The sequence below is a fragment of the Taeniopygia guttata genome, chromosome 27, assembly GCF_048771995.1.
Source record: "Taeniopygia guttata chromosome 27, bTaeGut7.mat, whole genome shotgun sequence".
Taxonomy (NCBI): domain Eukaryota; kingdom Metazoa; phylum Chordata; class Aves; order Passeriformes; family Estrildidae; genus Taeniopygia; species Taeniopygia guttata.
The window spans coordinates 1027672-1040898 of record NC_133052.1 but is presented as its reverse complement, the minus strand read 5'-3'; the positions used below and the strand labels follow the sequence as shown (position 1 = coordinate 1040898).

General features: G+C 49.4%; 1 protein-coding gene and 1 non-coding gene across 2 annotated transcripts; one reads left to right on the top strand and one right to left on the bottom strand.

The window, feature by feature from the left end:
• The first annotated feature begins 8352 nt into the window (after positions 1 to 8352).
• TRNAQ-UUG (transfer RNA glutamine (anticodon UUG)) lies at positions 8353 to 8424 on the top strand. Its single transcript has one exon. It is a non-coding gene; the product is annotated as a tRNA-Gln (tRNA).
• Positions 8425 to 10682: 2258 nt separating this feature from the next.
• Positions 10683 to 12526, bottom strand: GNGT2 (G protein subunit gamma transducin 2). The gene is made up of 3 exons (XM_072919184.1): positions 12372 to 12526; positions 11951 to 12046; positions 10683 to 10957 (listed from the first exon to the last, which is right to left on the bottom strand). Exons 2-3 carry the CDS (start codon positions 12032 to 12034, stop codon positions 10832 to 10834), a joined length of 210 nt encoding a protein of 69 aa, XP_072775285.1. The 5' UTR covers positions 12035 to 12046; positions 12372 to 12526; the 3' UTR covers positions 10683 to 10831.
• Between the last annotated feature and the right edge of the window lie 701 nt (positions 12527 to 13227).

Below are 13227 nucleotides of genomic sequence, written 5' to 3'. Positions count from 1 at the left end.
GAATGTGCAGGGATCGGGAATGTGCAGGGATTGGGAATGGACAGGGATTAGGAATGGACAGGGATTGGGAATGGACAGGGATTGGGAATGTGCAGGGATTGGGAATCCACAGGAATCGGGAATGCGCAGGGATCGGGAATGGACAGGGATCGGGAATGGACAGGGATCGGGAATCCGCAGGGATTGGGAATGGAGAGGAATCGGGAATCCACAGGGACCGGGAATCACTTCCTCAGGGATTGAGAATTTCAATCCCCAGCAGAATTGGGAATTCCATTGGGAATGGGACACCAGACATTTTCCCTCATTTTTTCCCTAATTTTTCCCATTTTCCCCTCTTTTTATCTCATTTTTCCCAATTTTCCCTATTTTTTACCAATGAAAATTCCCACTGTGGAAATGATCACCTTTCCTCATAATGAGGAAAATTAATCCTGGGAAAAACTTTGTCTTTTCCCGTCGGGAACAGCAATAAAACCACCCAAATATGACCCAAAAAAACCCCAAAAATGGGTAAAAGGGAAAAAAATCCCTTTTTTTTGGGGAAAAAACATGGAATTCCTCAACTCCATCATCATAATTTGGGAATTCTGTGCAGGAGGGATTGGGGAGAGCTGGGCTCCTCATTCCCAAACCCATCCAGCGGGGAAAAAATTCCCAAAAACTTGGGGGCTAAAAATATTTGGGTTTTTTTCCTGATTTAAGGAGGAAAAAATCCCCAAATTCCTCATTTCTGCAGGAAATTCCCAGTTCCCAAGAGAGCAAAAAGGGGATTTCAGGAATGGCAGCGGGCGCTGATTCCGGGGTGTGGGGGTTGGAAGGATTTGGGATTTTGGGAATATTTTGGGAAGGGCCCGAAGCTGCCGCTTCCAGGAATTCCAGCCCCAAAAATGGGGATTTTCCAGGGTTTTCCCCCAAAATGGGAAGGATGGGAAAGGAAAATTGGGATGGAATTGGAGGAAAAGCTGGAATGACCCCACAGGGACGGGGAAAAACGGAAATAAAATGGAGATTTGGGAGATTTGGGGAGAAAAAGGGAAATTTGGGATGAGTTTGGAGGGACAGGAATGGCGGAAGGAAAGTTGGGATGTTCCCAGGCAATGTGAAAAAGCGGGAATTTGGGGCAAAATGGGAAAAATGTGGGGAAAAAAAGTGAAATTGGGATGAATTTTGAGCGAGAAGGGTGATGGGAGGATTCCCAGAAAAGACTAAAAATTGGGAATTTGGGGGGAAAAAAGCAAAACCGGGATGAATTCTGAGGAAGAGGGAGGATGGAAGGGCTCCCAAATGAGGTTAAAAAGTGGGAATTTGGGAGAGAAAAAGTGAAATTGGGAAGAGTTTTTAGGGCCGGGAGTGATGGGAGGAAAATCGGGATGAGACAAAAATCCGGGAATTCGGGACAAAGGCGGCCCTGGCCCTTCCCAGCCGGGAATTCCGGGGAAAAATCCTCCAAAAAACCACCCGGAGCAGCAGGAAAAGCAGATTCAGGGAAGGGAAGGCGGCAGCGGGAATTCCCTGGAATTCTGCCAATCCAGGACAACAAAAAACCCCGGGAATGACACAAAAAACACAAAAAAAAGCTCAAAAAAAGCTACCTCAGGTGTGATTACCTCAGCTATGGAATATTCTGATTTTTTGGGGTTGTTTTCACTTTATTTTGGGGTTTTTTCGGGGCTTTTCGCTGATATTTTATATAAGAGGTGCTAACGGGGGAGATTTTATTTTTTTAATGAAAAAGAGAAAGAAAAAAGAGAATTTTTGGATTTTTTTTTTTTTTTTAATGGAAGAATCCAGGTGTTCCGGAGACAACGCCGGGAATTCTGGACCTGGTGGAAAAGGTGGCAGCAGCTTCCTGATTTTTGATATTTTTATAACATTTTTGTGCCCTTTCCCAGAGGAATTTCAGCTCTCAGGCATCGTCGCTCTCCAAAAAAAATCCGGGAAAATTCCAAATTCGATTTTCCCACTGGGAAAAACTTGAAATTTTTTTTTCCTTCTTTTTTTCCTTTTTTAAAAAAAATTTTGATTAAAAAAAAATTAATTAAAATAAAAATTTTTGGTTTTTCCGGGAATTTCAAGGGGGTAAAAACCAAACCCAAACCTGGCGCTGCCTGAAAGGATTTTCCCAATTGGATCCAGCCCAATCCGTGGATTTTTTGGGAATTTTTCCACTCCTGGGCAGTGTTTTCTATGCAAAGTGGGGTAAAAAAAGGGTTTTTTTAATGCTGGTTTTATTTTCACACTCTCAGAAGCCATAAAGAGATTTTTTTCTATATTTGATAGAAAATTCCTAAAGATCCCAGAATCCCAAGGCGATCCCGACCTTCCCGGAATTCCGTCTTTTCCACTATGGTGCAGTGAAAATTAAAATGAAAAATGAAAAAACAAACAAAAAAAACCCACAAAAATTTTATTTTAAAAGAGATTTTTTTTTTCCCTCCGTTTTACCGAGGGGAAAAAAAATAATTAAAGGAAGAAATGAATTAAAGAAAATTAATTAAAAATGTAAATTAAAAAAAAAAAGGGAAAAAAAAGATTTTTAAAAAAGGGAAAGTAATTTTAAAAAAGGAAAAATAATTTTTAAAAGAAAAAAAAAATCTACAAAAAAGAAAAAAAGCAATTTTAAAAAAGGAAAATGTATTAAAAAAGGAAAAAATAATTTTTAAAAAAGAAAAAAAAGCTTAAAAATATTAAAACTAATTTTTAAAAATGGAGGAGGAGAGAGATTAATTAATTAATTAATTAATTAATAATTAATTCCTTCATTAAGTGGGAGCCAAGTTTGATTCCCTACAAACGCACAGGGAGGAGGGAGAGGAGAATTCCTGACGGAGCCTGGCCAGGGATCAGCCTCTCCCCGCCCCAAAACCTTCACAGGGTGATTGTTCCTGGTGAAATCCCTTTTTTTGGCTCAAATCCCAATTTTTCTTGGGGAAATCCCATTTTTCTTGGTAAAATCCCATTTTTTTCTCAGTAAATCCCTTTTTTTCTTGATAAAATCCACTTTTTTCTTGGTGAAATCCTGATTTTTCTCAGTAAAATCCTTTTTTTTTTCCCATTTTTTTGGCCCTGCAGGAAAATCCAACTTTGGATGAAATGTTCAGCAACAAAATATTCCCAAATATCCCAAAGGAGCCAATTTTGGGGCTGTTTCCCCCCAGTCCTATCCCCATCCCGAATATTTGGGATTGGGGAATGTGGGATCCCCCCTCCGGCTGGGGGGGAGCTCTGAGCTTTTATTCCCAAAAAAATTTTGGGGTGAAAGGAGCCGGATTTGGGCTCAGCAGCTCCCGTCCCTTGGGGGCGTTTTCCTGGTTTTCTTTGGAATTTTTCCCAGGGAAAACGGTTTGGAATACTTGAAACTCCCGTTCCCGGCAAATCCCGACATCGGGGATCCCAAACTTTTCCCACCCCATCCCAAGGCAGTGCTAAAAACCGGGAACAGCCGTTCCCAAATCCCATCTCTGGGATCTCTGGGAAGATCTCGACCTAAAATCCCAAAAATTCAGGGAATTTTCGGTGCTTTTCCCGCCCTTTTCCCATTCCGAGGGAGAATTCCCAGAGGGAAATTTAATTTATATCCAAGAGATTCGTGGGAATGAAGAGACCTCGGAGCATCTCCCGCTCTTCTCTGGAAAAAGCTGGAAAATTGGGAAAAGCAGGAAAATGGGAATGAGACGGATCTGGCTTGGAATGGAAAAAACAGGAAAAATTCCCTAAAAACAGCAGGAAAATGGGAATGAGATGGATCCGGAGTGGAATGGAAAAACCAGGAGAAATTCCCTAAAAATGGGAATGAGATGGATCCGGACTGGAATGGAAAAACCAGGAGAAATTCCCTAAAAACAGCAGGAAAATGGGAATGAGACGGATCCAGACTGGAATGGAAAAAAACAGGAAAAATTCCCTAAAAATGGCAGGAAAATGGGAATGAGATGGATCCAGACTGGAATGGAAAAACCAGGAGAAATTCCCTAAAAACAGCAGGAAAATGGGAATGAGATGGATCCAGAGTGGAATGGAAAAAACAAAAAATTCCCTAAAAACAGCAGGAAAATGGGAATGAGATGGATCTGGCTTGGAATGGAAAAAACAGGAAAAATTCCCTAAAAACAGCAGGAAAATGGGAATGAGATGGATCCGGACTGGAATGGAAAAAATGAAAAATTCCCTAAAAACAGCAGGAAAATGGGAATGAGACGGATCCAGATTGGAATGGAAAAAACAGGAAAAATTCCCTAAAAACAGCAGGAAAATGGGAATGAGATGGATCCAGACTGGAATGGAAAAACCAGGAGAAATTCCCTAAAAACAGCAGGAAAATGGGAATGAGATGGATCCGGACTGGAATGGAAAAACCAGGAGAAATTCCCAGCCCCACAGCAGCTCCTCCAGCCGCTCCCTCTGTGCCAGGAAATTCAGGGAAAAGCGGAATTTAGGGAAAAGCGGAATTCGGGATGACTGACGCCGCAGCTCCGGGGGGTTTTCATTCCCCACCGGAGGGAAAATCCCGAAGAAATCTCGGAACAGGAACTCCCTCCCCGCTGGAATTTCCGTTTCCTGGGAATTCACAGGGATTTGGGATCAAGTTGGGTTTTTTTAGGGCAGAAAAAAGGAAAAGTTCTTATAAAAAAAAGGAAAAGCAGGAAAAGCTCAGCGGTGCCAGGAAAAAAAGGGATTTTGTGAATTCCCAGCTCCAAGTTTTTGGGGATTTTGGGGTTTTCAGACTCCGAGGAAATCGCTCCGGGATGGGATTTGCTCCAAGACTTTTCCTTCATTTAATTCCTTTGGTTTTCCATCCCTATCCCTGCTGCTCCACCCAACAGTTTTTTGGGATATTGTGGGAATTTTCCCAGAAAATTGTGGAATTTTTTTTCCCGTTATTTTGGATTTATTTCTTTGGCTCATTCCCAATTCCCACTTTTTTTCTCCTGTCACCGTTCGTTTCGTCCGGATGGAATCTCCTGGATCCCGGGAAATCCCTTCGCTCCCGGCTGGATCCCAACACCCCTGGGAGGCTTTTCCCAGGATTTTGGCCGGGATTTGGTTCTGGATTCGCTCCGGGAATGGCAGCGCTGGAGCTTGGTTGGATTTTTCCACGCGGATTGACCTCGGAATGATTTGGAAAATCCAGTCCAGGCTGGAATTTCTTGGGAATTCCCACAGTGGGGAGAGCCCCCATTCCCTAATCCAGCTTTTCTCCGAGCTTTATTTGGATTTTTCCCGCCTTTTCTGGCAGAGGAGATTCCGGAACCATCCGGAGCCTCTTCCAACCTGGATTTTTTTCCTGGTTTTTATTTTTTTTTGGGAGAAGCGCTTCCAGCTGGGATCACACACCTGGAACTACCTCAGAGCTGCAGGGACCTTCCTGCTGGAGGCGGAATTTTGGGATCGCTCCGAGGAGGACAAGGAGCCGTGCGGGAGGCTCTGGAACATTCCAGGAGCGGGATGAATTCCTGGATCCCAGCATTGGGATGGTTTTTGGGATCCTGGGAATGGGATGAATTTTTGGGGGCGGGAATTTTCAGGGCGGGAAGAGCTGATCCCGAGCAGGGAATTCATCCTCAGGAATCCGCGATCGGCCCCGAATTCCATCGGCTCATCCGGCTTCACTTCACCGGGATGGAGAATCCAGTGGAATTCCAGGAGGAAATCCAACCTTGACCCGTGCCAGAGGCGCCTCTCGGGGTGAATGAAATACGGGAAATCCGCGGGATCGACCGGAAGCAGGGCGGGAATTCATCCTCAGGGATCCGCGATCGTCTCCTTGGACGCGCATCCGGCCTCGCCGGGATCCAGAATTCCTTGGAAATCCAGAAGCAAACTCGGCCTCAAGGCAGGACCCTGCTGCTCCGGATTTGGGATCCGTGAAATCCCGGGAAACAGGAGGGGAGCGGGAGATGATTCCGAGAGTCTGGAATGTGCAGCAGCGCCCACGGAGCCGGGAATGATCCCGGAATGATCCCAGGAACAATCCAGGAATGATCCCAGGAATGATCCCGGGAATGATCTGAGAATGATCCTGGAATGATCCTGAGAATGATCCCAGGAATGATCCCAGGAACAATCCAGGAATGATTCCAGGATGATCTGGGAATGATCCCGGAACGATCCTGGAATAATCCCAGGAACAACCCCGGGAATGGTCCCAGAATGATCCCGGGAATGATCCGAGAATGATCCTGGGAATGATCTGGGAATGATCCCGGGAATGATCCTGGAATGATCCCGGGAACAATCCAGGAATGATCCCAGGAATGATCTGAGAATGATCCCGGAACGATCCTGGAATAATCCCAGGAACAACCCCGGGAATGGTCCCAGAATGATCCCAGAACAATCCCGGACTGATCCTGGAATGATCCCACAAATGATCCCAGGAATGATCCCAGGAATGATCCGGGAATGATCCAGGAATGATCCCAGGAATCCTCACCCACACCCAATCCCGATTTTTTATCTACCTCTTAGCCATAGGTGACTCCAGGTAGGGGCGACTCCCCAGCCGTAGTTTTAGGGAGAAAAGGAAAATTAAATTTAAAAAAAGAATTAAAAAAAGTTTAAAAAAAAATTTAAAAAAAAAGTTTTAAAAAAGTAAAAAAATAAAAAAAAGGAATAAAAATCTACACTTTTTCCAAAGAAAATGTTCTTTAAAAAAAAATAAATAGGATTTTTAAAAACTAGAATTTAAAAAAAAATAGGATTTATGGGATTGCTTTCCCTTGGGGGAAAGTGGTTTTTGAGTCCTCGGAAGCTCCAGACCTCACCAGTCCCAGATTTGGGCTGTGACTGATTTTATTTTTATTTTTGTCTTTATTTTTATTTTTAATACTTGATTTTTTTTTTTCCCTTGGATTTTTCCTCCTTCCTTCTCACCCCTCCGGCCTCCCCGCAGGACTGGGGGAATCCAAGCTGATAATTTGGGTTTTTTCCTATTTTTCCAATGGTTTGGGGTTTTTTTTTTTTGAGGTGATGGCAGCGGGGGGGAGGGGGGTGGAGTGAATTTTGGGAGCATCCAAAGGTGCTGCTTTTCCCAGGAAATTTCAGGCTCTTTAGGTAAAAAATTGTGATTTCTGGGATGTAGTTTTGCCTCTTTTTTGAGTTGTTTTCACCTTTTTTGCCCCTCTTACCTCTCCTGATCCACACCCTTCCCTTTTCCCGGGATTTGGGATGGATGCGGGCTCCATTCCTTTTCCGGGGAGAAGGGTTTTCCTTATTATTTTAAATTTTTTTTGGCCACAAATCGCTTTATTTCCACTGTTTCGCTGTGAAAAAAAAATAAAAGAGCAAAAACAGAGAAAGAAGCAAAAAAAAAAAAAAAAATCCAAGTGTTTGTGTGGATTTGTGGGACTGGGGCAGGAAAAAGGGGGAAAGAAAAAATAAAGGGGACATTTAAAATTAAAAGGGAGAAAATAGAGGGGAAATAGGGAAATAAAAGAGGAAAAAATGGGAGGAAAAAAAATAAAGGGAGAAACTGAAAAAAAAGAAATTGAGGGGAAAATAAAGAGGAAAAAATAGAGAGGAAAGAAATAACAGAGGTAATAAAGGGAACAGGGATAAATAAAGGGTAAATGAGGAAATATAGGGGGAAATGGAAGAGAAATAAAGGGAAATAGAAGAAAAAACTTAGAAAAATGGAAAATAGAGGGGGAAAATAAAGGGGAAGGCAAGAAGAAAAGGGGAATAGAGAATAAATAGGAAAAGAAATAAGAACTGGAGGAGAAAAAGGAATTAAAAGGAGAATGGAGGGGAAATAGGGAAATTAAAGGGAAACTGAGAGCAGATGAAAAATAAATGGGGAAAAGTTAAAGGAGAAATAGAAAATTAAATGAAGGGAAATGGTGGGGGGGGAAGGGAAATAAAGGGAAAATAGATAAATAAAATGGGGAAATAGAGTGGGGAAAAGGAGAAATAAAAGGGGGATAAGGAAAGGGGGAATGGAGGAAAAACAAATGAATAAATGGAAAATGGAGTTAAAAAAAACAAAGTGGGAAAGCGAGGAAAACAGAGAAAGAAAAGGGGAGAAATAAAGGAAAAACCCCAGAGGAATTAAGGCAGAAATAAGTATAAAAATAAAATAATTCGTTAAAAAATCCAAAAATAAAGGCGGAAATCAGCGTGCCGGGCACGGCGGCTCAAACGGCGGAGCTCGGGGCCGGTCCGGAGGGTGGAACGGCGGCGGCCGCGGGACGGCGGGAGGGTCGGAGGGGCGGGAATGTCGGGAATTCCCGGGCGGGAATGTCGGGAATTCCCGGGATTACCGGAATTCCCGGAATTCCGGGATCACCGGGATCGGCGGGATCGGCGGGATCGGCACCGGGAGGGCGCGCGGCGCCTGCCCGTACACCCAGCGGTCCCATGGTGTAATGGTTAGCACTCTGGACTTTGAATCCAGCGATCCGAGTTCAAATCTCGGTGGGACCTCGCGTTTCTTTTTGCCGGCCGCCGCCGCCGTGGGGCCAAGGAGGGGAGAGGGAAAGAGCGGAGCGATGCGGGAGAGGCCGCGGGGCCGCACCGGGAGCGCCGCGCCCGCACCGGGCCCGCCGCGCTCCATTTTGTGCGGGGGCGCCCGCGCGTCACGGCGCAGGCGCGGGGGAAAGGCGGCGGATGGAAGCCCGAAGGCGCTCCCCGTGTTCCGTCGCTGATTGGCTGAGCAGCATGTCACTCTGGAAATCCTGTATTTCTATTGGCTTGCTGCGCGCTTCGCCCCGCCTTCCACCGACGAGGCCCGGAGCCCTCCGGGGAGACTCGCCGTCTCCGTTTTCCATCGCTGATTGGCTGTTCGGTCTGTCACTCTCACATGCTCTTATTTTTATTGGCTGAGCGCGCTCTTTGTACCGCCTTCTTCTTCCGCAATCCGTATCCCCCGGAGGGGTTTCGCGCTCTCCGTTTCCCATCTCTGATTTGCTATATCTGCTGTCACTCTCTCAATATCGCGTTTCTATTGGCTGAGACCTTATTTTGCACCGCCTCCCACTTCACCCAGCCCCCAGGAGCGGGTCCGCGCCCTCCGTCCTCCACCGCTGATTGGCTGAGCGGCTGTCACTCTGGCAATGGCGCGTTGCTATTGGCTGGGAGCGCGCTTCGGCCCGCCTCCCCCTCAGGGTCGCGGAGCCGTCATGGCGGGTTCGAGCCCCTGAGGCGCGGCAGGGCCGCCATGGCCCCGAATCCCCTCAGAGGCGGCTTAGGCGGCTCTGACGCGCTTCCCAGCGTTTAACGGCGATTAACGGGTCAATCCCCTCCGGCCACAGCCCGGTTATCACCCTGGATTAGGGGCAGCTCATGCCCTGGCGGGTCTGATCGCCTCAAAGCCATGGCAGGAATATCTGATTTTTAATTTTTTTTTTAACCTAAATAGCCTGAAATTGTCTTGGAGCAGTGGCCAAGAAGAAGAAGCGGCGCCTTTGGGTGCGCCCCAAATGAATTATGGGGCATCTCACATTTGGCTCCGTCACCTCCCAAAAAAACCCCACAATCCCCATCAAAAAATGGGATTCTGCACTCCCAAAAAAACCCAAACAAACAAAAAAACCCCAAAACCAACAAAAAAACAACCACCAAAAAAAAAACCCAGCAGAACCATCAAAAACCCCAGCAAACAGCAGGATCCAGCCCCACTGTGCACCCAAGTTTTAAAGGCAAAAAGAGGTGGAGAATTTAAAGAATAATGTCAGTCACAGCCGGCTCTGCAGCTGTAACAAATAAAATCCACCTCAGAGAGGAAATAAAACCCCACAAATTCTGGTTTTTGGAGAGTATTTCCTGCAAGAAACGGAGGCCGTGGCGGTGCTGGCGGGTTTATTGAGCATCTGCGAGAAAGAACAAAACCACCTCGATTTTGGGGGATTTTGGGGGATTTGGGGGGATTTTGGGGGATTTTGGGGGATTTGGGGGCAGGGAGGGGGTTCTGGCAGCACTGGGGGCTCCTGGCTGGAGGAAAATCCAAATTTTCTGATTTCTTCTCTCTTTTTAGGGTGTGGGGAGCGCCTGTGCCCCGCGGCGAGGCTGAGCAGGGATCAGAGGCAGGAAAATTCCAGGTGGGATCCAGAGGCAGGAAAATTCCAGGTGGGATCCAGAGGGATTTCCTTGGGATTTAACCGGGCAGGAGGAGAGGAAGAGCGGGACAGCGCCTCGAGGGCCTCCCAAATCCAAATTTCTGCTGCCTCTCTTTTGGGGTCGATGGTTTGGGGCAGTTTTGGGAGAGTTTTTCCTCAAGATTAAATGGAAAAAAAAAAATAAAGAAAATAAAATCTTGGAATTGGATTTTAAAAAAAAAGCAAAACGTCTCCAAACAGCGAACCTACCCCACGGAATTTGGGAGCTGGCTGTGCCTGGGTTGGTTTTTTTTTGGTTTTTTTCTGTCAAGCAGGGGATTAAATTTTAATTTATCCCAAAAAACCGCCCTGGGAGCAGCAGGACTGCAGCCCTGCGGAGCTCGGGGATGCTGCAGGTGGTCACACCGCTGATTTTCCAGAAGTTTTCCCAGAAAAAAAGGGAGGTGAGGAGGAGATGAGGCGGTGCTGGTGGCATCTCCCTCCTTCCCAGCGGGAATCGCGGGGATTTTGGGGATAAAGCACAAAGCTGGGATCCCCGCGGGGCTCCGAGCTGAACATGTGAAAATGCAGAAGTTTTGCCTTTTTTTTTTAGTTTTTTTTTATTTTTTTTTTATTTTTTTTTTGCTCATGGGAAACCCAAGCTCAGCTGCAGCGCCCCAGCGGCATTGGGGGAGGGTGGGGTGGGGCTTTGGGGGTGTTTAACTATTTTAATTTTATTTTCACGGTTGTTTCTCCTTCTCCTCCCGCCGGGTGGGACTGGGGGGCGCGGGCCGGGCTCAGCTGATGGCGCAGCCGCCCTTCTCCTTGAAGGGGTTCTTGTCCTCGGGGACGCCCTTCAGCAGCGGGTCCTCGCCCGCCATCGACTCGATGAACTCCTTCATCTCCTTGCCCGTCTTGGACACCTGCCCGGGGAGAGAGGCGGCCGCTGCGGGGGATCCGCACGGGATCCAGCTGGGATCCACCAGGGAAACCCACCCAGGGATCCACCAGGGGATCCAGCTGGGATCCACCAGGGGAATATGCACAGGGATCCACCCGGGAGATCCACCCAGGGATCCACCCAGGGAATCTGCATGGGGAATCCTCCCAGGGATCTGCCAGGGGATCTGCACAGGGATCCACCCAGGGGATCTGCCTGGGGATCCACCAGGGAAATCTGCGTGGGGATCTGCCCAGGGAATCCACCCAGGGATCCTTCAGGGGATCCGCCCAGGATCCACCATGGGAATCTGCTCAGGGATCTGCATGGGGATCTTCCCAGGGAATCCACTCAGGGATCCAGCTCAGGGATCCAGCTCAGGGATCCACCCGGAGAATCCAGCCCAGGGATCCACCTGGAGATCCAGTCAGGGATCCATCCCAGGGATCTGGCTCGGGGATCTGGCCCAGGGAATCCACCCAGGGATCTGCCCATGGATCCAGCCCAGGGTTGCAACAGGCGAGCGGGACACGGGGCTGGGCTGGGGCGTCCCTGAACGGCCCCCGGGGTGTCCCAAATAATCCCTGGGGGCTCCCAAAACTGCCCCTGGGACGTCCCAAAACCAGCCCTGGGATGTGCCAGAGCATCCCAAAACCATCCCTGGGGCGCCCCAGAGCATCCCAGAGCTTTAGGGGCAGCGTGGGTGCTCCTGCCTGGCTCTGGGGGTGCATTTCAGGGCCCGGGGTTCCTTTCCTTCCCTGGGGTGCATTTCAGGGCCGGGGTTCTTTTCCTTCCCTGAGGTGGATTTCAGGCCCGGGGTTCCTTTCCTTCCCTGAGGTGGATTTCGGGGCCCGGGGTTCCTTTCCTTCCCTGGGGTGGATTTCAGGGCTGGGGTTCCTTTCCTTCCCTGGGGTGGATTTCAGGGCCCGGGTTCTTTTCCTTCCCCCCGTTTCCCTCCCTGCAGTGAGGAACTCACCATCTGCCTCTCGTTCTTCACCTCCTTCTTCAGCTGGTCCAGCTCCATCTTCAGCAGCTCCTTCTCGGTCATGTCCTGAGCCATGGTGCCCTGGAACTGAGGGATTATTTCAGGTATTGATTTTTGGGATCATTGCTGCGTGCCAATAGGATTGTGACCCCCCCAGCACATCCCTGAGCGCTGCCTGGAACATCTCCCAGCTTTTCTAAGGAACAAAACACATCTCAGCTTTCATTTCGCACGGCTCCTCCATCGCCCTGAGCTCCGTTATTTGGGCTCCCCTGAGAGTTTTTGGGACGTGGAGGTCGGGGAAACACAAATCATTTTTTTCCCACAACAACCCCCATGTGCCCAGCCACCCCTGGGGACACCAGCAGCCCCCTGAGCTCCCAAACCGGGGGAAAACCCCCAAAACACTCACCTGGGGCCGCTCAGAGCCCCATGGAGGGCAGCGGGGAGGCTGCGGGCCGGCTCTGCGCCCCCAGAGCAGCAGATGCCCGGCGGCTGAGCTGATAATGGACTCAGCGGCCTAAGCCGGTCAGGTGCTGGGAATTAGCCCCAAAGTCCGGCCTAATCGGGCCGGGAGGGGCCGGGCCGGGCTGGGAGGACAGGGGGGGTCCGGCCGGGACAGCCCCGGAGACCCCCGGCCCTGCCCTGGGTGCCCGGCCCTGTGCTGGGTGTCCGAGCCTGGGGAGTGTCCGAGCCTGGGGTGTCCGAGCCTGGGGAGTGTCCGAGCCTGGGGAGTGTCCGAGCCTGGAGTGTCCGAGCCTGGGGAGTGTCCGAGCCTGAGCAGTGTCCGAGCCTGAGCAGTGTCCGAGCCTGGGGAGTGTCCGAGCCTGTGGCATGTCTGGATCCTGCCTGGAGTGGCGGGAGTGACCCCTGGGAGAGACCCCTGGGAGTGACCACGGGAATAAGCCCTGGGAATGATCCCTGGGAAAGATCGCTGGGAGTGGCCCCTGAGAGTGACCCCATGGGAGTGACCCCTGGAGTGAGCCCTGGGAGTGACCCCTGGGAGTGACCCCTGGGAGTGACCCCAGGAGTGACCCCTGGGAGTGGCCCATGGGACTGATGCCAGGAATGACCCCGGCACTGACCCCGGCACTGACCCCCGGGGGTCGCGGCTGTTCCCCCGGTTTGGGCGGGTCCCGGGCTCGGATCGGTGCCGGGCTCGGATCGGTGCCGGGCTCGGATCGGTGCCGGCTCGGATCGGTCCCGGCTCGGATCAGTCCCGGGCTCGGATCGGTCCCGGCTCGGATCGGTCCCGGCTCGGATCGGTC

Excerpts from the sequence above, each read along its gene's own strand:
- GNGT2 (XM_072919184.1), bottom strand. The coding sequence starts at position 12,034 with ATGGCTCAGGACATGACCGAGAAGGAGCTGCTGAAGATGGAGCTGGAC. Across the intron at positions 10,958-11,950 it reads TGAAGAACGAGAGGCAGATG|GTGTCCAAGACGGGCAAGGA; the intron begins GTGAGTTCCTCA and ends CTCCCCGGGCAG.